General features: G+C 39.2%; 1 protein-coding gene across 1 annotated transcript in view; it reads left to right on the top strand.

The window, feature by feature from the left end:
• The window catches only part of LOC130227453 (mucin-5AC-like), a 28651-nt gene extending 3047 nt beyond the window's left edge, over positions 1 to 25604 (top strand). Inside the window, exons 2-3 of the mRNA XM_056456714.1 lie at positions 3809 to 3843; positions 4069 to 25604. Coding sequence (XP_056312689.1) covers positions 23385 to 25604 — 2220 coding nt within the window. The 5' untranslated portion in view covers positions 3809 to 3843; positions 4069 to 23384. The remainder of the gene's footprint in view (positions 1 to 3808; positions 3844 to 4068) is intronic.
• Positions 25605 to 25651: the final 47 nt, after the last annotated feature.

The following is a 25651-nucleotide window of genomic DNA, read 5'->3' as shown; positions in this document are numbered from 1 at the left end:
GTGAAAAGGAAAGTAATTCTTATTTCATAAAACGTATATTTTTGTTGGCCAAATTTCATATTCACAAAAGCAAGTTTTGTAAGTGTAAACCTTTTTCTTTTCTAAATTTAAAATGGAAATGTATTTTGAGTTGATTGAGGGATCAGAAAATTTAAAAGCAATAGGAACAAGGACTTTGTTGAAGGACTAAATGAGGCCTTGGACTAAATGAATGAAAACCCCTGAATTGTTGTTTGGTTAATGACATTTGTTGTTAATGTTTTTCCTAACACTTAAAAAAAAAGCTTCATGGCTTCATGTGAAAGCTTCATTAAATGCCTTTGTGTCAGGAAAAACAAGTATAAGGTAACATTGCGCAAAACAGACATCAGACAATAATGCTTGTCTATCTGACTCACAGTTTCAAAAGAAATTATGCTTTTACAGAGTTTACAGGTAGATGCCACACAGGCAGCTTATTTTTATTGCATGTAATGTAGGTTGAATTCTGGTAATGTGGGTCATTGAATAATCTTGGACAGTCTTCAAAGAAGGAAAATTAAGTAAACAGTTGATTTTATTTCCCATATTACTAGTTTAGTTGGCTATACAACAGCTCAAATCACACATTGATCAAACATTTGCAACAATTTTAAAAGTTTTATATTAGGCTAATTTAAGAGAATTAGCCTACAATAAATTGTTAATGGTCTGTGTGTGGATACTAAATGCACCCTACCTTTCTTCGAATTATTACTCTTTTTTTTTTTTTTTTATTTGGGCACAATCATAAGACTAATAGGTGTGGCATATATCCTCTGGGTATGATATCTACATTCTTTCATCTGGTGTGGTTACATCTCTGGGATTTCATAAACATCTAATGTTTTGATATGATATAATGTGTTAGATATTTAAATAAATCAAATATATAAAAGTCAAAAGTGCAAATAAAAAAAAAAATGTCACGGATTACACAAATTCAGCCTGCTGTATTGACACAATTAAGTGCAATTTAGTTTTGCAGACACTTTTTTCAGTTTTACTTTCATTCTTATTGATTTTGGAGGCGGTTGAGTAAATTTTGTGATATGACTTTGTTCAACTGTTTGTAAAAAGTTTGTTCAAAAAGCAAAAGTACAATGAAAAAGTAAATATGGGATGCTTTTAAAGGGGAGGCTTCAATGTATGTCTTCATGTGTAGAGTTGAGACCCCCCCCCCCCAAAAAAAAAACAAAAAAAACAAGCTAAATATATCCTAAACCTACACTGTAATAACAGCAATGCCTTGCAAAAATGCACTATTATCATGTTATCAAATAGTTAAGATTCTAACTAATAATAATTAACATAATTCTGTCATGGTATATTAGCAACAATTCTTTTAATTTTAACTGATCCAGTGTGTAGCCTAATGGTCATATTACAGGATACCTGCATTCTAAAGACTGTGAAAGATGCTGCTTTTATGTGTAAAAGGTATATTATATTGCTAATATATTATATAAATAAATATTGTAATACATAATTATTTAAATAAGACATTATATGAGACCTAAAGATTTTTAGTCTGATACAGCATGCTTTTTTTCCAGTGACTGTAATCTTTTCAGTCTGACATGATTCCTTTTAACCAAATCTTTATACAGTACAGATTCAGGTTGATTGTTATGCTTTCTACGATTAAAAAGCCACAGACCCTTTCATCTTGGTAATTCTGATCATCTCTAGCATGTACACAAATGTGTGCTTGAAATCTGTTTAAAAAGATTTGTTTCACAAGCAAATTACAAAACACCAAAAGCATTTAGTACTATAGTGTATTCTAAATATAGAAATTCACAAGTTCACACTTATATTATACAGATATTTGACTGAATAAAGATTATGCTTATTTGAAATGCTGTCCAGGGTGAGGGCTCTGAGTTTGAAAGACACCTAGTTTGTTTTGCCTCTTGTCAGAAGAGAGAAAGTTATATGTCCCAACGCAGTGTTTATCCCATCCTTAGAATGCTCCCCCTCCCCGATTTAAGTAGAAATCTGGCTTAAAGGGAAGATAATGGAGGTTGGACAAACTTGGTCTGGTCTGACGCGGAATCTGATTGAATAATAAAATGATTGTCAATGAGAATTAGACTTGTCAAAACATCCTCACATGCTCCTCCATAAATTTGTTTATAAAACATCACTAAATGTAAAAGCCATTTAAGCTGGACATAGCTGCTTTTAGCTGGTCCTTTTCCAGCCTGACCAGCTAAGACCAGGCTGGAAATGGCTGGAAACCAGCCTGGAAATGGCCAAAACCCCTCTAAAACCAGTCTGGTCGTCCAGCTAAAACCAGCCAAAAAGCCTAGGCTGGTTTAAGCAGTTTTTTTCAGAAGGTATATATGTATGTATATATATATATATATATATATATATATATATATAAATAATATTTGACTAGATAATTTTCAAGACACTTCTATACAGCTTAAAGTGACATTTAAAGGCCTAACTAGGTTAATTAGGTTAACTAGGCAGGTTAGGGTAATTAGGCAAGTTGTTGTATAACAATGATTTGTTCTATAGACTATCGAAATAGATATAGCTTAAAGGGGCTAATAATTTTGACTTTAAAATGTCTTTTAAAAAACTTAAAAACTGCCTTTATTCTAGCCGAAATAAAACAAATGAGACTTTCTCCAGAAGTAAAAATATTATCAGACAAACTGTGAAAAAATTTCTTGCTCTGTTAAAGATAATTTGGGAAATATTTAAAAAAAGAAAACAAAATTCAAAGGGTAATTAATAATTCTGACTTCAACTGTGTGTGTGTGTGTGTGTGTGTGTGTGTGTGTGTGTATATATAATTTGGCCTTCATACAGAATAGTTTCTATAAAATGGTTTGTCTTGTACAGCTGAAAGAATAAGTAAAGCTGCCTTAAATCTTAAGCTGTGAGTTTTCAGAAAAATAAATATATGTGCTTTAGATTTTTTTGTAATTTAAAACATCACAAAAGGTGTTTACTGTGGTAAAACAGATTTTGAGAGCAATTATCTGGCACGTCTGTAGAGAGCAGCATTTGACAACATTTTGATATATTTTGATCAACTAACTAAACATGTGGCTTCTGAAGTACCATACTTCAGATTCATAAGAACCAAAGTTTCAGTGTGTAAACAAAAAATAATATTAATAAAACATTAGTATGTTAATCTACTGAATGAAAGACTAAAATTTTAGATGCCAGATTTGATTGTTTTAGTTTCTGCAAGTTGTAACTGTTGTATGTAAAAGTATGTAAGCTGTTGGCTTTAACTGTAGATTTTGAAGATTAATTTAAAAACAAAGCTACAGTAGATTTCCTAGATGAGAAAAATGACTACAAATTAATAATTATACAGATGTAATCCAGTGTACTTTGACAAGGCAGGTCTGATTTTCATAATTGGGTAAAGAACAAATGACTGGGAGAATGGAGAGTGGAACACTTGCAGATCCCTTGATGTCTTGGTTGGCATTATGTGTTATAGATCCCATTTGAACAGTGCTGGTTTAATCAGAGGATTGACCAGATATTGGGATCAGAGGATTGACCAGATATATTCAAAATTCTGAGCTAAAGGTGACACCTTTACCTCAGGTGTGGGGGAAAAAAGCCAGTGTTTTTCTGGATATTTGAAGGTCTGTGGTGACACTGGTTTTAAAAAAACTTGTTTTGACAAACCTCTTTCATGTTCTTTAAATTTGAACCAAAACACTGCTTTTGACTATGCTATACAATGTGTGTACAGTATTATAAATAGAAATGTTTCTTGTATTTCTAATTAAGCTGTTTTTTATAGGCATGATGGCGGATGGAAAACTTTCCTTACCATATGTGAGTAATCTTATGTTAAATAATACCATGTTTTCAGATAAAGTTTAAGGAAAAGATAACATGGTAATAACAATTGAAAATTTCTAACTAACAGTTATGTCAAATAAAAAGTAAATGCAAAATAGAATGATTGATTGAATGAATGATTTAATGAATAAATGGATGGATGAATGAATAATTGAATGAATGAAAACACTAAGCAAATAACAACATTTGTTTTGACAGTATATGTGTGGTGGGTGGTTTATGGATGTACAACAGTACATGGAGCAAGTAAAAAGTCAGCCACGACAGCAGTTTATAACACAACACAAGTTCAAACTAATACAACAGAGGCTTTTACAGCCACAACAACAGCTAATAATCTTACCACAGCAATGCTTTCAACAATGACAACAAGTGGGAAAACAACAAATAAAGCAAATGTACAAACTACAATTTCTACAACAACTACAACTATACCAAATGTCAAATCATCTTTGGCAACAACACTGAAGCCTCTAACATTCTCAACAATAATGTCAACATTTAAAACTGATGCAGCAACCATAAATATGCCTAATACAACATTGCATCAAACAGAAACAATTACAACCACACACAATTCTATGAAATCTAAAGCTGTAGAAACATCAACAACTGATGCTTCTAAAAACTCTGTGCCTGAATCAATATCCTCAACTCTAAAATTAACACCAAAAACTACTGCAGAAACAATGACTACAACTGTTACAACAACCACAACTATGGCGGAAACCAGAACAAGTGGTGCTAGAAGAACAACAATTTTGGATGTCCAAACCTCCAATTTAAAATCCTCAGCTGTTGAATCTACAACAACCACCGGGGCAAAAACAAGAGGTTTGGATGCCACATCTACCACACCAGTATTCGTAATGGTTACTTCAGCATCAACATCTCATGTGGGCAAAATTACCTCAAATGATGCAGCAAGCACAACTACAGCTGAAAGCACAACAACAGATGAAGAAAGAACAAGAAGCTTAGCTGTCCCAAAAAACAGTCTAAAATCCTCAAAGGTGGAATCAGCATCAACAACTAATGGAAACACAATGACTACATCAACTGATGCAGGGACAATATCTATTGTTGAAACTACAAAAACTACTGCTAGGGCAACAAATAAAACTTTAGGTGCCACAACCACCTCACCAATGTCTTCAGCTGTGGAATCAACATTCAGTACTAATGCAGACCCAATAATTACAACAACTGATGCAGCAAACAAACATATGGCTGTAACCACAACAACTACACCTAAAATTACAACAACATCAACCTATGATGCCACACCCACTTCACCAGTATCCTCAATCTTGGAATCAACATCAACAACTAATGCAGACACAGCAACTACAACGAGTAGTGCAGCAACCACAACTACATTTGAAAGCACAGCACCCACTGTTACAACGTCTTTGGAAGCAATGTCCACATTGCCAGAATCTTCAATTGTGGAATCAACTTTAAAAACTTATGAAGAAACAACAGCTACAACAACTAATGCAGCAACCTCAACTATGTCTGAGTTCACAACAACGGCTGAGGCAACAACAACTAATGCAGCAATCTCAACTATGTCTGAATCCACAACAACTGCTGAGGAAACAATAACTACTACTACTTTGGATGTTGAAGCTACCACCCAAAAATCCTCGAATGTTGAATCAACATCAACAACACATGCAGCAATCACAATTACAGCTGAAACATCTGCCGGTGCAAAAACAACTTATGATGCCAAAGACACCTCATTAATGTCTCCAGCTGTCAAATTAATATCAACATCTAATGCAAAAACAATGAACACAACAATTGATGCAGCAACCAAAAGTGTGACTGAAACCCCAACAATTACACCTGAAATCACAACAACTTCTGGGGTAAGAACAAAATCTTTGGATGTCAAAAGCAGCTCACCAATGTCTTCAACTGTGGAATCAATGTTAACAACTAATACAGAAACTACAACTACTGATACAGAAACCACAACTATGGCTGAAACCACAACAACTGCTTGGGTAACAACAGCAAATTTGGATGTTACGACTACCTCAGTTTTATCCTCAACTGTGGAGTCAACATCATCATCTAATGCAGACCCAATGGTAACAATGACTAATACAGCAACCACAACTACACCTGATTCCATAACAGCTGCTGTTTCTACCACAACAATAACAAATTTGGATGTCCCATCCAATTTACCAAAATTCGAAAGTGGGGAACCAACATCAAGAACTAATGCAGACACGGCCATGTCAACTAATGCAGCAGTTAAAAGTACTGCTGAAAACAGAACAACAGGTTACATGAGAACAACTACAATTTTGGAGGTCCCAACTAACAGTCTAAAATCCTCAGCTGTTGAATCTGTATCAACAACTGATGCAGCAAGCAAAACTACAGCTGTAACCACAGCAACTTCTTGGACAACAATAACATCAGTGAATGCTGCAACCATCTCAACTGAGAACTCAACATCAACAACTAATTCAGACAAAATCACAGCAAATGAGGTAAGAAGAACAACGCTTTTAAATGACACAACCACCAGTCTAAAATACTCAAATGTTGAATCAACAACTATTGGTGCAACAGAGACTTTGCATAACACAACCACCTCACCAGGATACACAACTGTCATCTCAACAACAACAACAACAGCATATAATGCAGACAGAATGACACCAACAACTTATGCAGCAAGCACAACAACCGGTGGAGCAAGAACAACAAGATCTTTGGCTGTCCCAACCACCAGTCTAAAATTCTCAACTATAGAATCAACATCAGCAACTAATGCTGCAACCAGAACTATGGCTGAAACCAGAATAACGGGTGGTAAAAGAAAAACAACAATTTTGGATCTTACAACCACTAGTCTAAAATCCTCAACTGTTCAAACAACAACAACAACAACAACTGGGGCAACAATAAATAATTTACATGCTACAGCCACCTCACCAGGATACACAACTGTTATGTCAACATTAACATCTCAGGCAGACAGTATGAATTCTACAACTGATGGAGCAAGCACAACTTCATCTGAAAGCACAACAACAGATGAAGCAAGAACGACAAGAATTTTGGCTGTCCCAAAAACCAGTCTACAATCATCAACTGGTAAATTAATAACAAACACTGGAGCAACAACAAGAACATTGCATGCCACGACCAGCTCACCAGGATACACAAATGTCATCTCAACAACAATATCACATGCAGACAAAATGACACCAACAACTCATACAGCAAACACAACTACAGCTAAAAGCACAACAACAGGTAGAGGAAGAACAACAAGAACTTTGACTGTCCCAACCACCAGTCTAAAATCCACAACTGTTAAATCAACATCAGCAACTGATGCTGCAACTAGAACTATGGCTAAAACCAGAACAAAATGTGATGAAAATGAAACAATTTTGAATGTTCCAACCACCAGTCTAAAATCCTCAACCATTGAATCAAAATCAACAACTAAAGCTGCAACCATAACGATGACTAAATCCACAACAGCAGGTGGTGCAAGAACATCAAGAACTTTGGCCGTCCCAACCACCAGTGTAAAATCATCAACTGCAGAAGCATTATCAAATACTGGGGCAACAACAAAAACTTTGCATGCCAAGACCACCTCACCAGCATATATAATAACTTTTACCTCAACTTCAAGATCTAATGCAGATAGAATGACTTCAACAAATAATGCAGCAAGCACAACCACAGCTGAAATGACATCAACAAGTGAAACAAAAACGACCAGAAATTTGTCTGTTCCAACAACCAGTCTAAAATCCCTACCTGTGGAATCAACATCAAAAACTAATGGAGAAATAAAGACTACAACAATAGATGCAGCAACCAGAACTATAGCTGAAACCACAGCAACAGGTGGGGTAACAACAATTTTGGATGCCACTTCCACAATGACTTCATCATCTGATGCAGGACCTACAACTATGGCTGAAAACAAACCAACTGCTGGGGCAACAGCAACAACTTTGGTTGCCACAACCCCCTCACCAATGTCTTCAACTGTAGAATCGACAGCCAAACATTTGTCTGAAACCACAACAACTTCTCCTAAAATCACAACAAATTCTAATGATGCCATATTAACCTCATCAAAATCCTCAACAGTGGAATCTAAATCAACAACTAATGCAGGGACTATGACAACATCTGATGCAGCAATCACAACAATATCTCAAACTACAACTGCTGCTGAGGTAACGTCAAACTATGATGCCACACCCACTTCACCAGTATCCTCAATCATGGGATCAACATCAACAACTAATGTAGATACAGTGACTAGGACACGTGGTGCAGCAACCACAACTACATTTGAAAGCACAGCTCCCCCTGTTACAACAACAACACCTTTGAAAGCCATGTCCACGTTGCCAAAATCTTCAACTGAGGAATCAACTTTAAAAAAGTTTGAAGAAACAACTACAACAATTAATGCAGCAACCTCACCTCTGTCTGAAACCACAACAACTGCTGAGGCAACAATAACTACTACTACTTTGGATGTTGAAGCTACCACCCAAAAATCCTCAAATGTTGAATTAACATCAACAACACATGCAGCGATCACAATTACAGCTCAAACAGCTGCTGCAACAAGCACAACAATAGGTGGAGTAAGAACAACAAAAACTTTGGCTGTCCCAATAACCAGTCTAAAATCCTCAACTATTAAATCAACATCAACAACTAAAGCTGCAACCATAACTAGGACTGAATCCACAACAGCAGGTGGTGCAAGAACATCAAGAACTTTGCCCATCCCAGCCACCATTCTAAAATCATCAACTGCAGAAGCATTATCAAATACTGGGAAAACAACAAAAACTTTGCATGCCAAGACCACCTCACCAGCATACAAAACTTTTACCTCAACTTCAACATCTAATGCGGATAGAATGACTTCAACAACTACTGCAGCAAGCACAACTATAGCTGAAACGACATCAACAAGTGAAACCAGTCTAAAATCCCCAACTGTGGAATCAACATCAAAAACTAATGGAGAAAAAAAGACTACAACAATAGATGCAGCAACTAGAAATATGGCTGAAACCACAACAGGTGGGGTAACAACAATTTTGGATGCCACTTCCACAATGACTACATCATCTAATGCAGGACCTACAACTATGGCTGAAAACAAACCAACTGCTGGGGCAACAGCTTTGGTTGCCACAACCAACTCACCAGTATTTTCAACTGTGGAATCGACAGCCAAACATATGTCTGAAACCACAACAACTTCCCCTAAAATCACAACAAATTTTAAAGATGCCATATCAACCTCATCAAAATCCTCAACGGTAAAATCTAAATCAACAACTAATGCAGGCACAATAACAAAATTTGATGCAGCAATCACAACAATAGCTCAAACCACAACAGCTGCTGAGGTAACGTCAAACTATGATGCCACACCCACTTCACCAGTATCCTCAATCATGGGATCAACGTCAACAACTAATGTAGATTTAGCGACTAGAACACGTGGTGCAGCAACCACAACTACATTTGAAAGCACAGCACCCGGTGTTACAACAACAACATCTTTGGAAGCCAGGTCCACATTGCCAAAATCTTCAACTGTGGAATCAACTTTAAAAACGTTTGAAGAAACAACTACAATAACTAATGAAGCAACCTCAACTCTGTCTGAAACCACAACAGCAACTGAGGCAACAATAACTACTACTACTTTGGATGTTGAAGGTACCACCCAAAAATCCTCAAATGTTGAATTAACATCCACAACACATGCAGCAATCACAATTGCAGCACAAACTGCTGCTGCAGCAGGCACAACAACAGGTGGAGTAAAAACAACAAGAACTTTGTCTGTCCCAAAAACCAGTCTAAAATCTTCAACCATTGAATTAACATCAACAACTAAGGCTGCAACCATAACTACGACTGAATCCACAGCAACAGGTAGTGCAAGAACATCAAAAACATTGGCTGTCCCAGCCACCAGTCTAAAACCATCAACTGCTGATGCAATAACAAATACTGGGGCAACAACAAGAACTTTGCATGCCAAGACCACATCACCATTATACACAACATTTACCTCATCTTCAACATCTGATGCGGATAGTATGACTTCATCAACTGACGCATCAAGCACAACTACAACTGAAAGTACAACAACAGGTGGAGCACGAACAAGAAAAACTTTGGCTATCCCAATAACCAGTCTAAAATCCTCAACTTTTAAATCAACATCAACAACTAAAGCTGCAACCATAACTACGACTGAATCCACAACAACAGGTGGTGCAAGAACATCAAGAACTTTGGCCGTTCCAACCACCAGTCTAAAATCATCAACTGCAGAAGCATTATCAAATACTGGGGCAACAGCAAAAACTTTGCATGCCAAGACCACCTCACCAGCATACAAAAATTTTACCTCAACTTCAACATCTAATGCCGATAGAATGTCTTCAACAACTACTGCAGCAAGCACAACTACAACTGAAAGCACAACAACAGGTAGAGGAAGAACAACAAGATCTTTGACTGTCCCAACCACCAGTCTAAAATCCTCAACTGTTGAATCAACATCAGCAACTGATGCTGCAACTAGAACTATGGCTAAAACCAGAACAAAATGTGATGAAAATGAAACAATTTTGAATGTTCCAACCACCAGTCTAAAATCCTCAACCATTGAATCAAAATCAACAACTAAAGCTGCAACCATAACAATGACTAAATCCACAACAACAGGTGGTGCAAGAACATCAAGAACTTTGCCCGTCCCAACCACCAGTGTAAAATCATCAACTGCAGAAGCATTATCAAATACTGGGGCAACAACAAAAACTTTGCATGCCAAGACCACCTCACCAGCATATATAATAACTTTTACCTCAACTTCAAAATCTAATGCAGATAGAATGACTTCAACAAATAATGCAGCAAGCACAACTACAGCTAAAATGACATCAACAAGTGAAACAAAATCGACCAGAAATTTGTCTGTTCCAACAACCAGTCTAAAATCCCCACCTGTGGAATCAACATCAAAAACTAATGGAGAAATAAAGACTACAACAATAGATGCAGCAACCAGAACTATAGCTGAAACCACAACAACAGGTGGGGTAACAACAATTTTGGATGCCACTTCCACAATGACTTCATCATCTGATGCAGGACCTACAACTATGGCTGAAAACAAACCAACTGCTGGGGCAACAGCTTTGGTTGCCAAAACCACCTCACCAGTATTTTCAACTGTGGAATCGACAGCCAAACATATGTCTGAAACTACAACAACTTCCCCTAAAATCACAACAAATTCTAAAGATGCCATATCAACCTCATCAAAATCCTCAACGGTGAAATCTAAATCAACAACTAACGCAGGCACAATAACAACATTTGATGCAGCAATCACAACAATAGCTCAAACCACAACAGCTGCTGAGGTAACGTCAAACTATGATGCCACACCCACTTCACCAGTATCCTCAATCATGGGATCAACGTCAACAACTAATGTAGATACAGTGACTAGGACACGTGGTGCAGCAACCACAACTACATTTAAAAGCACAGCACCCGCTGTTAAAACAACAACAACAACACCTTTGAAAGCCATGTCCACATTGCCAAAATCTTCAACTGTGGAATCAACTTTAAAAACGTATGAAGAAACAACTACAACAACTAATGCAGCAACCTCAACTCTGTCTGAAACCACAACAGCTACTGAGGCAACAACAACTACTACTACTTTAGATGTTGAAGCCACCACCCAAAAATCCTCAAATGTTGAATTAACATCAACAACACATGCAGCAATCACAATTGCAGCTCAAACAGCTGCTGCAGCAGGCACAACAACAGATGGAATAAAAACAACAAGAACTTTGTCTGTCCCAAAAACCAGTCTAAAATCTTCAACCATTGAATTAATATCAACAACTAAGTCTGCAACCATAACTACGACTGAATCCACAGCAACAGGTAGTGCAAGAACATCAAAAACTTTGGCTGTCCCAGACACCAGTCTAAAACCATCAACTGCTGATGCAATAACAAATACTGGGGCAACAACAAAAAATTTCCATGCCAAGACCACATCACCAGTATACACAACATTTACCTCATCTTCAACATCTGATGCGGATAGTATGACTTCATCAACTGAAGCATCAAGCACAACTACAATTGAAAGCACAACAACAGGTGGAGCAAGAACAACAAGAACTTTGGCTGTTCCAAAAACCAGTCTAAAATCCTCAACTATTGAATCAATATCAACAACTAAGGCTGCAACCATAACTACGACTGAATCCACAACAGCCGGTGGTACAAGAACATCAAGAGCTTTGGCTGTCCCAACCAATAGTTTAAAATCATCAACTGCTGAAGCGATAACAAATACTGGGGCAACAACAAGAACTTTGCATGCCATGACCACCTCACCAGCATACAAAAATTTTACCTCAACTTCAACATCTAATGCAGATAGAATGACTTCAACAACCACTGCAGCAAGCACAACTACAACTGAAAGTACAACAACAGGTGGAGCAAGAACAACAAGAACTTTGGCTGTCCCAATAACCAGTCTAAAATCCTCAACTGCAGAAGCAAAATCAAATACTGGGGCAACAACGAGAACTTCAACATCTAATGCACATAAAATGACTTCAACAACTACAGCTGAAACAACATCAACAAGTGAAACAAAAACAACCAGAAATTTGTCTGTTCCAACAACCAGTCTAAAACCCCCAACTGTGGAATCAACATCAACAACTAATGCAGAAATAAAGACTACAACAATAGATGCAGCAACCAGAACTATGGCTGAAACCACAACAACAGGTGGGGTAACAACAAATTTGGATGCCACTTCCACAATGACTTTATCATCTGATGCAGGACCTACAACTATAGCTGAAAACAAACCAACTGCTGGGGCAACAGCAACAGCTTTGGTTGCCACAACCCCCTCACCAATATTTTCAACTGTGGAATCGACAGCCAAACATTTGTCTGAAACCACAACAACTTCTCCTAAAATCACAACAAATTCTAAGGATCCGATATCCACCTCATCAAAATCCTCAACCGTGAATTCTAAATCAACAACTAATGCAGGCACAATGACAACATCTGATGAAGCAATCACAACAATATCTCAAACTACAACAGCTGCTGAGGTAACGTCAAACTATGATGCTATACCCACTTCACTAGTATCCTCAATCATGGAATTAACATCAACAACTAATGTTGATACAGCGACTAGGAAACATGGTTCAGCAACCACAACTACATTTGAAAGCACAGCACCTGCTGTTACAACAACATCTTTGGAAGTCATGTTCCCATTGCTAAAATCTTCAACTGTGGATTCAACTTTAAAAATGTATGAAGAAACAACTACCACAACTAATGGAGCAACCCCAACTCTGTCTGAAACCACAACAACTGCTAAGGAAACAATAACTACTACTTCTTTGGATGTTGAAGCTACAACCCAAAAATCCTCAAATGTTGAATCAACATCAACAGCACATGCAGAAATCACAATTACAGCTCAAACAGTTGCTGGGGCAACAACAACAACTTATGATGCCATATACACCTCGTCAATCTCTTCAGCTAATGAATTAATTTCAACATCTAGTGCAAAAGCAATGAACACAACAATTGTTGCAGCAACCAAAAGTATGACTGAATCCCCAACAAGTACACCTGAAATCACAACAACCTCTGGAGCAGCAACAACATCAGTGGACGCTGCGACCATCTCAACTGAAAAGTCAACATCAACATCAACAACTAACGCGGACAAAATGACAACAAATGGGTTAAAGAGAACTACACTTTTAATTGGCCCAACCACGAGTCTAAAATCTTCAAATGTTGTATCAACAACAACAACTACTGGTGGAAGAACAAGACCTTTGCATGCCACAACCACTTCACCAGCCTACACAACTGACATCTCACCAACCAAATCTAATGTAGACAGAATGACACCACCAACACATGCAGCATGCACAACAACAGGTGGAGTAAAAACAACAAGAACTTTGTCTGTCCCAAAAACCAGTCTAAAATCTTCAACCATTGAATTAACATCAACAACTAAGGCTGCAACCATAACTATGACTGAATCCACAGCAACAGGTAATGCAAGAACATCAAAAACTTTGGCTGTCCCAACCACCAATCTAAAATCAACAACTGCTGAAGCAACAACAAATACTGGGGCAACAACAAGAACTTTGCATGCCAAAACCACCTCACCAGTATACACAACTTTTACCTCATCTTCAACATCTAATGCGGATAGAATGACTTCAACAACTGATGCATCAAGCACAGCAACAGATGTTGCAAGAACAACAAGAACTTTGTCTTTCCCAAAAACCAGTCGAGAATCCTTAACTATTAAACCAACATCAACAACTAAGGCTGCAACCATAACTACGACTGAATCCACAACAACAGGTGGTGCAAGAACATCAAGAACTTTGGTTGTCCCAACCACCAGTCTAAAATCATCAACTGCTGAAGCGATAACAAATACTGGGGCAACAAGAAGAACTTTGCATGCCAAGACCACCTCACCAGTATACACAACTTTTCCCATAACTTCAACATCTAATGCATATGGAATAACTTCAACAACCACTGCAGCAAGCACAACTACAGCTGAAACAACATCATCAAGTGAAACAAAAACAACCAGTAATTTGTCTGTCCCAATAACCAGTTTAAAATTCCCAACTGTGGAATCAACATCAACAACTGATGGAGGAATAAAGACTTCAACAATAAATGCACCATCCAGAACTATCGCTGAAACAGTAACCACAGGTCGAGAAACAACAGCAAGTTATGATGCTGTATCCAGCTTTCCGATATCATCAAGGGTGGAATCATCACCAACTTATAAAGACACAAAGACTACAGCACCTGACACTGCAACCTTAACAACAGCTCAAACAACGACTGCAACGACTGGGGAAACAACAACAAATTATGATGCTACATCCAACTTTCCACTATCCTCATCCGTGGGATCAAACTTAACAACTAATGCAGACACATTGACTACAGCACCTAATACTGTAACCTCAACAACAGTTCAAACCACAATAACCACTGGGGAAACAACAATAACAACTTATGATGCTACAGCCACCTCACCAGTATTCTCAACTGTACAATTAACAACAACAAGCAAGGCAGACATAATGACTTCAGCATCTGACACTGCAACCACAACTAATGCTCAAACTACAACAGCTGCTGGGACAACAACTTCTGATGAGACATCCACCATTTCGCTGTCCTCAACTGTGGAATCATCATCCACAACTAATCAAGACACAATGACTACAGCGCCTGATACAGCAAAAAAAACTACAGCTCAAACCACAAAAGCGGCTGAGGAAACAACAACTTCTGATACCACATTTGCTTCGCCAAATTCCTCAACTGTGGAGTCAAGCTCAACAAGCAATGCAGTCCCATTGGCTACATCGCCTGATACTGCAACCACAACAACATCTAAAACCACAACAGCTGCTGGTGAAACAACAACAAACTATAATGCCACATACACATTAACAATATCCTCAATTGCGGAATCAACAAACAATGCAGACACTATGACTAGAGCACCTGATACTGTAACCACAACTGCAGCTCAAACCACAAAAGCTGCTGGGGAAACAACAACATTTTTTGATGCCACATCCACCTCAGCAGTACCTTCAATTGTGGAATCATCAACAAATAAAGACACTTTGACTACAGAATCTGATACAACAACCACAACTTTATCTGAAACCACAAAAGCTGCTGAGGAAACGACAACAGCTTATGATGCCACATCCACCTCAACAGTGTCCTCCACTGTGAAGTCAACCTCAACAAATAATGCAGTTACAATGACTACAGCACCTGATACATCAATCACAATTACAACTGAAACCACAACATCTGCTAAGGCAACATCAAGAAGTTACTATCCCACATCTAATGCTCTGCTATCCTCAATTGTGGACTTAACATCAACAACTAATGCAGACTCTTTGACTACGCCACCTGACACTATAACCACAACAACAGCTCAAACCACAACAGCTGTGGAGGAAACAACAACAAATTATGATGCCACCTCCACCTCACCAGTATCCTCAATTGTGGACTTAAAATCAACAACCACTGCAGAAAAAATAACTACATCACCTGATACAACTGCCAAAACTACAGCTGAAACCACAACAGCTGCTGGAGCTACAACAAAACATTATGATGCCACATCTACCTCTTCACGAGCCTCAACTTTGGAATCATTAACAATTAATGCTGACACTATGACTACATCACCTGACAAAACAACCACAACAACCTCTCCAACCACAACAGCTACTGAGGAAACGACAACAAAAATGTATGCTGCCACAATCACCTCAACAGTGTCTTCACTTGTTGAATCAACACAAACATCAAATGTAGAAAAATTGACTACATCACCTGAAACAACAAGCACAACTACAGCTGAAACCACAACAGCTGCTGAGGTAAAAACAACTTTTGATGCCACATCCACTCCTCCACTATCCTCAACTGTGGAATCAACAACTAATGCAGACAGAATGACTACAGCACCTGATAAAACAACCACCATTACCGCTGACACCAAAATATTTGCTGGGGCAACAACATCAACTTCTGATGTGACATCCACCATTTCGCTGTCCTCAACTGTGGAATCATCATCCACAACTAATCAAGACACAATGACTACAGCACCTGATACAGCAAGAAAAACTACAGCTCAAACCACAAAAGCGGCTGAGGAAACAACAACTTCTGAAACCACATTTACTATGCCAGATTCCTCAACTGTAGAGTCAACCTCAGCAAATCATGCAATCCCATTGGCTACATCACCTGATACTGCAACCACAGCAACAGCTAAAAGCACAACAGCTGCTGGTGAAACAACAACAAAATATAATAACGCCACATCAACAGTATCCTCAATTGTGGAATCAACATCAACGACTTATGCAGACACTATGACTACAGCACTTGATACCGTAACCACAACTGCAGCTCAAACCACAACAGCTGCAGGTGAAACAACAACATTTTTTGATGCCACATCCACCTCAGCAGTACCTTCAATTGTGGAATCATCAACAAATAAAGACACTTTGACTACAGAATCTGATACAACAACCACAACTTTATCTGAAACCACAAAAGCTGCTGAGGAAACGACAACAGCTTATGATGCCACATCCACCTCAACAGTGTCCTCCACTGTGAAGTCAACCTCAACAAATAATGCAGTTACAATGACTACAGCACCTGATACATCAATCACAATTACAACTGAAACCACAACATCTGCTAAGGCAACATCAAGAAGTTACTATCCCACATCCAATGCTCTGCTATCCTCAATTGTGGACTTAACATCAACAACTAATGCAGACACTTTGACTACGCCACCTGACACTATAACCACAACAACAGCTCAAACCACAACAGCTGTTGAGGAAACAACAACAAATTATGATGCCACATCCACCTCACCAGTATCCTCAATTGTGGACTTAAAATCAACAACCAATGCAGAAAAAAGAACTACATCACCTGATACAACTGCCAAAACTACAGCTGAAACCACAACAGCTGCTGGGGCTACAACAAAACATTATGATGCCACATCTACCTCTTCACGAGCCTCAAATTTGGAATCATCATCATCTAATGCTGACACTATGACTACATCACCTGACAAAACAACCACAACAACCTCTCCAACCACAACAGCTACTGAGGAAACAACAACAAAAACGTATGCTGCCACAATCACCTCAACAGTGTCTTCACTTGTTGAATCAACACAAACATCAAATGTAGAAAAATTGATTACATCATCCTGAAACAACAAGCACAACTACAGCTGAAACCACAACAGCTGCTGAGACAAAAACTACTTTTGATGCCACATCCACTCCTCCACTATCCTCAACTGTGGAATCAACAACTAATGCAGACAGAATGACTACAGCACCTGATAAAACAACCACCATTACAGCTGACACCAAAATATCTGCTGGGGCAACAACATCAACTTCTGATGTGACATCCACCATTTCGCTGTCCTCAACTGTGGAATCATCTTCCACAACTAATCAAGACACAATGACTACAGCACCTGATACAGCAAGAAAAACTACAGCTCAAACCACAAAAGCGGCTGAGGAAACAACAACTTCTGAAACCACATTTACTATGCCAGATTCCTCAACTGTAGAGTCAACCTCAGCAAATCATGCAATCCCATTGGCTACATCACCTGATACTGCAACCACAGCAACAGCTAAAAGCACAACAGCTGCTGGTGAAACAACAACAAAATATAATAACGCCACATCCACATCAACAGTATCCTCAATTGTGGAATCAACATCAACGACTTATGCAGACACTATGACTACAGCACTTGATACCGTAACCACAACTGCAGCTCAAACCACAACAGCTGCAGGGGAAACAACAACATTTTTTGATGCCACATCCACCTCAGCAGTACCTTCAATTGTGGAATCATCAACAAATAAAGACACTTTGACTACAGAATCTGATACAACAACCACAACTTTATCTGAAACCACAAAAGCTGCTGAGGAAACGACAACAGCTTATGATGCCACATCCACCTCAACAGTGTCCTCCACTGTGAAGTCAACCTCAACAAATAATGCAGTTACAATGACTACAGCACCTGATACATCAATCACAATTACAACTGAAACCACAACATCTGCTAAGGCAACATCAAGAAGTTACTATCCCACATCCAATGCTCTGCTATCCTCAATTGTGGACTTAACATCAACAACTAATGCAGACTCTTTGACTACGCCACCTGACACTATAACCACAACAACAGCTCAAACCACAACAGCTGTGGAGGAAACAACAACAAATTATGATGCCACCTCCACCTCACCAGTATCCTCAATTGTGGACTTAAAATCAACAACCAATGCAGAAAAAAGAACTACATCACCTGATACAACTGCCAAAACTACAGCTGAAACCACAACAGCTGCTGGAGCTACAACAAAACATTATGATGCCACATCTACCTCTTCACAAGCCTCAACTTTGGAATCATCAACAACTAATGCTGACACTATGACTACATCACCTGACAAAACAACCACAACAACCTCTCCAACCACAACAGCTACTGAGGAAACGACAACAAAAACGTATGCTGCCACAATCACCTCAACAGTGTCTTCACTTGTTGAATCAACACAAACATCAAATGTAGAAAAATTGACTACATCACCTGAAACAACAAGCACAACTACAGCTGAAACCACAACAGCTGCTGAGGTAAAAACTACTTTTGATGCCACATCCACTCCTCCACTATCCTCAACTGTGGAATCAACAACTAATACAGACAGAATGACTACAGCACCTGATAAAACAACCACCATTACAGCTGACACCAAAATATTTGCTGGGGCAACAACATCAACTTCTGATGTGACATCCACCATTTCGCTGTCCTCAACTGTGGAATCATCATCCACAACTAATCAAGACACAATGACTACAGCACCTGATACAGCAAGAAAAACTACAGCTCAAACCACAAAAGCGGCTGAGGAAACAACAACTTCTGAAACCACATTTACTATGCCAGATTCCTCAACTGTAGAGTCAACCTCAGCAAATCATGCAATCCCATTGGCTACATCACCTGATACTGCAACCACAGCAACAGCTAAAAGCACAACAGCTGCTGGTGAAACAACAACAAAATATAATAACGCCACATCCACATCAACAGTATCCTCAATTGTGGAATCAACATCAACGACTTATGCAGACAGTATGACTACAGCACTCGATACCGTAACCACAACTGCAGCTCAAACCACAACAGCTGCTGGGGAAACAACAACATTTTTTGATGCCACATCCACCTCAGCAGTACCTTCGATTGTGGAATCATCAACAAATAAAGACACTTTGACTACAGAATCTGATACAACAACCACAACTTTATCTGAAACCACAAAAGCTGCTGAGGAAACGACAACAGCTTATGATGCCACATCCACCTCAACAGTGTCCTCCACTGTGAAGTCAACCTCAACAAATAATGCAGTTACAATGACTACAGCACCTGATACATCAATCACAATTACAACTGAAACCACAACATCTGCTAAGGCAACATCAAGAAGTTACTATCCCACATCCAATGCTCTGCTATCCTCAATTGTGGACTTAACATCAACAACTAATGCAGACTCTTTGACTACGCCACCTGACACTATAACCACAACAACAGCTCAAACCACAACAGCTGTGGAGGAAACAACAACAAATTATGATGCCACCTCCACCTCACCAGTATCCTCAATTGTGGACTTAAAATCAACAACCAATGCAGAAAAAAGAACTACATCACCTGATACAACTGCCAAAACTACAGCTGAAACCACAACAGCTGCTGGAGCTACAACAAAACATTATGATGCCACATCTACCTCTTCACAAGCCTCAACTTTGGAATCATCAACAACTAATGCTGACACTATGACTACATCACCTGACAAAACAACCACAACAACCTCTCCAACCACAACAGCTACTGAGGAAACAACAACAAAAACGTATGCTGCCACAATCACCTCAACAGTGTCTTCACTTGTTGAATCAACACAAACATCAAATGTAGAAAAATTGATTACATCACCTGAAACAACAAGCACAACTACAGCTGAAACCACAACAGCTGCTGAGATAAAAACAACTTTTGATGCCACATCCACTCCTCCACTATCCTCAACTGTGGAATCAACAACTAATGCAGACAGAATGGCTACAGCACCTGATACAACAACCACCATTACAGCTGACACCAAAATATCTGCTGGGGCAACAACATCAACTTCTGATGTGACATCCACCATTTCGCTGCCCTCAACTGTGGAATCATCATCAACAACTAATCAAGACACTATGACTACAGCACCTGATACAGCAAGAAAAACTACAGCTCAAACCACAAAAGCAGCTGAGAAAACAACAACTTCTGAAACCACATATACTATGCCAGATTCCTCAACTGTAGAGTCAACCTCAGCAAATCATGCAATCCCATTGGCTACATCACCTGATACTGCAACCACAGCAACAGCTAAAAGCACAACAGCTGCTGGTGAAACAACAACAAAATATAATAACGCCACATCCACATCAACAGTATCCTCAATTGTGGAATCAACATCAACGACTTATGCAGACACTATGACTACAGCACTTGATACCGTAACCACAACTGCAGCTCAAACCACAACAGCTGCTGGGGAAACAACAACATTTTTTGATGCCACATCCACCTCAGCAGTACCTTCAATTGTGGAATCATCAACAAATAAAGACACTTTGTCTACAGAATCTGATACAACAACCACAACTTTATCTGAAACCACAAAAGCTGCTGAGGAAACGACAACAGCTTATGATGCCACATCCACCTCAACAGTGTCCTCCACTGTGAAGTCAACCTCAACAAATAATGCAGTTACAATGACTACAGCACCTGATACATCAATCACAATTACAACTGAAACCACAACATCTGCTAAGGCAACATCAAGAAGTTACTATCCCACATCCAATGCTCTGCTATCCTCAATTGTGGACTTAACATCAACAACTAATGCAGACACTTTGACTACGCCACCTGACACTATAACCACAACAACAGCTCAAACCACAACAGCTGTAGAGGAAACAACAACAAATTATGATGCCACATCCACCTCACCAGTATCCTCAATTGTGGACTTAAAATCAACAACCAATGCAGAAAAAAGAACTACATCACCTGATACAACTGCCAAAACTACAGCTGAAACCACAACAGCTGCTGGAGCTACAACAAAACATTATGATGCCACATCTACCTCTTCACAAGCCTCAACTTTGGAATCATCAACAACTAATGCTGACACTATGACTACATCACCTGACAAAACAACCACAACAACCTCTCCAACCACAACAGCTACTGAGGAAACGACAACAAAAATGTATGCTGCCACAATCACCTCAACAGTGTCTTCACTTGTTGAATCAACACAAACATCAAATGTAGAAAAATTGACTACATCACCTGAAACAACAAGCACAACTACAGCTGAAACCACAACAGCTGCTGAGGTAAAAACAACTTTTGATGCCACATCCACTCCTCCACTATCCTCAACTGTGGAATCAACAACTAATGCAGACAGAATGACTACAGCACCTGATAAAACAACCACCATTACAGCTGACACCAAAATATTTGCTGGGGCAACAACATCAACTTCTGATGTGACATCCACCATTTCGCTGTCCTCAACTGTGGAATCATCTTCCACAACTAATCAAGACACAATGACTACAGCACCTGATACAGCAAGAAAAACTACAGCTCAAACCACAAAAGCGGCTGAGGAAACAACAACTTCTGAAACCACATTTACTATGCCAGATTCCTCAACTGTAGAGTCAACCTCAGCAAATCATGCAATCCCATTGGCTACATCACCTGATACTGCAACCACAGCAACAGCTAAAAGCACAACAGCTGCTGGTGAAACAACAACAAAATATAATAACGCCACATCCACATCAACAGTATCCTCAATTGTGGAATCAACATCAACGACTTATGCAGACACTATGACTACAGCACTTGATACCGTAACCACAACTGCAGCTCAAACCACAACAGCTGCAGGGGAAACAACAACATTTTTTGATGCCACATCCACCTCAGCAGTACCTTCAATTGTGGAATCATCAACAAATAAAGACACTTTGACTACAGAATCTGATACAACAACCACAACTTTATCTGAAACCACAAAAGCTGCTGAGGAAACGACAACAGCTTATGATGCCACATCCACCTCAACAGTGTCCTCCACTGTGAAGTCAACCTCAACAAATAATGCAGTTACAATGACTACAGCACCTGATACATCAATCACAATTACAACTGAAACCACAACATCTGCTAAGGCAACATCAAGAAGTTACTATCCCACATCCAATGCTCTGCTATCCTCAATTGTGGACTTAACATCAACAACTAATGCAGACTCTTTGACTACGCCACCTGACACTATAACCACAACAACAGCTCAAACCACAACAGCTGTGGAGGAAACAACAACAAATTATGATGCCACCTCCACCTCACCAGTATCCTCAATTGTGGACTTAAAATCAACAACCAATGCAGAAAAAGAACTACATCACCTGATACAACTGCCAAAACTACAGCTGAAACCACAACAGCTGCTGGAGCTACAACAAAACATTATGATGCCACATCTACCTCTTCACAAGCCTCAACTTTGGAATCATCAACAACTAATGCTGACACTATGACTACATCACCTGACAAAACAACCACAACAACCTCTCCAACCACAACAGCTACTGAGGAAACGACAACAAAAATGTATGCTGCCACAATCACCTCAACAGTGTCTTCACTTGTTGAATCAACACAAACATCAAATGTAGAAAAATTGACTACATCACCTGAAACAACAAGCACAACTACAGCTGAAACCACAACAGCTGCTGAGGTAAAAACAACTTTTGATGCCACATCCACTCCTCCACTATCCTCAACTGTGGAATCAACAACTAATGCAGACAGAATGACTACAGCACCTGATAAAACAACCACCATTACAGCTGACACCAAAATATTTGCTGGGGCAACAACATCAACTTCTGATGTGACATCCACCATTTCGCTGTCCTCAACTGTGGAATCATCTTCCACAACTAATCAAGACACAATGACTACAGCACCTGATACAGCAAGAAAAACTACAGCTCAAACCACAAAAGCGGCTGAGGAAACAACAACTTCTGAAACCACATTTACTATGCCAGATTCCTCAACTGTAGAGTCAACCTCAGCAAATCATGCAATCCCATTGGCTACATCACCTGATACTGCAACCACAGCAACAGCTAAAAGCACAACAGCTGCTGGTGAAACAACAACAAAATATAATAACGCCACATCCACATCAACAGTATCCTCAATTGTGGAATCAACATCAACGACTTATGCAGACACTATGACTACAGCACTTGATACCGTAACCACAACTGCAGCTCAAACCACAACAGCTGCAGGGGAAACAACAACATTTTTTGATGCCACATCCACCTCAGCAGTACCTTCAATTGTGGAATCATCAACAAATAAAGACACTTTGACTACAGAATCTGATACAACAACCACAACTTTATCTGAAACCACAAAAGCTGCTGAGGAAACGACAACAGCTTATGATGCCACATCCACCTCAACAGTGTCCTCCACTGTGAAGTCAACCTCAACAAATAATGCAGTTACAATGACTACAGCACCTGATACATCAATCACAATTACAACTGAAACCACAACATCTGCTAAGGCAACATCAAGAAGTTACTATCCTACATCCAATGCTCTGCTATCCTCAATTGTGGACTTAACATCAACAACTAATGCAGACTCTTTGACTACGCCACCTGACACTATAACCACAACAACAGCTCAAACCACAACAGCTGTGGAGGAAACAACAACAAATTATGATGCCACCTCCACCTCACCAGTATCCTCAATTGTGGACTTAAAATCAACAACCAATGCAGAAAAAAGAACTACATCACCTGATACAACTGCCAAAACTACAGCTGAAACCACAACAGCTGCTGGAGCTACAACAAAACATTATGATGCCACATCTACCTCTTCACAAGCCTCAACTTTGGAATCATCAACAACTAATGCTGACACTATGACTACATCACCTGACAAAACAACCACAACAACCTCTCCAACCACAACAGCTACTGAGGAAACGACAACAAAAATGTATGCTGCCACAATCACCTCAACAGTGTCTTCACTTGTTGAATCAACACAAACATCAAATGTAGAAAAATTGACTACATCACCTGAAACAACAAGCACAACTACAGCTGAAACCACAACAGCTGCTGAGGTAAAAACAACTTTTGATGCCACATCCACTCCTCCACTATCCTCAACTGTGGAATCAACAACTAATGCAGACAGAATGACTACAGCACCTGATAAAACAACCACCATTACAGCTGACACCAAAATATTTGCTGGGGCAACAACATCAACTTCTGATGTGACATCCACCATTTCGCTGTCCTCAACTGTGGAATCATCATCCACAACTAATCAAGACACAATGACTACAGCACCTGATACAGCAAGAAAAACTACAGCTCAAACCACAAAAGCGGCTGAGGAAACAACAACTTCTGAAACCACATTTACTATGCCAGATTCCTCAACTGTAGAGTCAACCTCAGCAAATCATGCAATCCCATTGGCTACATCACCTGATACTGCAACCACAGCAACAGCTAAAAGCACAACAGCTGCTGGTGAAACAACAACAAAATATAATAACGCCACATCCACATCAACAGTATCCTCAATTGTGGAATCAACATCAACGACTTATGCAGACACTATGACTACAGCACTTGATACCGTAACCACAACTGCAGCTCAAACCACAAACAGCTGCAGGGGAAACAACAACATTTTTTGATGCCACATCCACCTCAGCAGTACCTTCAATTGTGGAATCATCAACAA

Source organism: Danio aesculapii, chromosome 1 (assembly GCF_903798145.1).
Source record: "Danio aesculapii chromosome 1, fDanAes4.1, whole genome shotgun sequence".
NCBI lineage: Eukaryota > Metazoa > Chordata > Actinopteri > Cypriniformes > Danionidae > Danio > Danio aesculapii.
The sequence above is the reverse complement of the archived record's forward strand: the minus strand, read 5'-3'. Positions and strand labels throughout refer to the sequence as shown.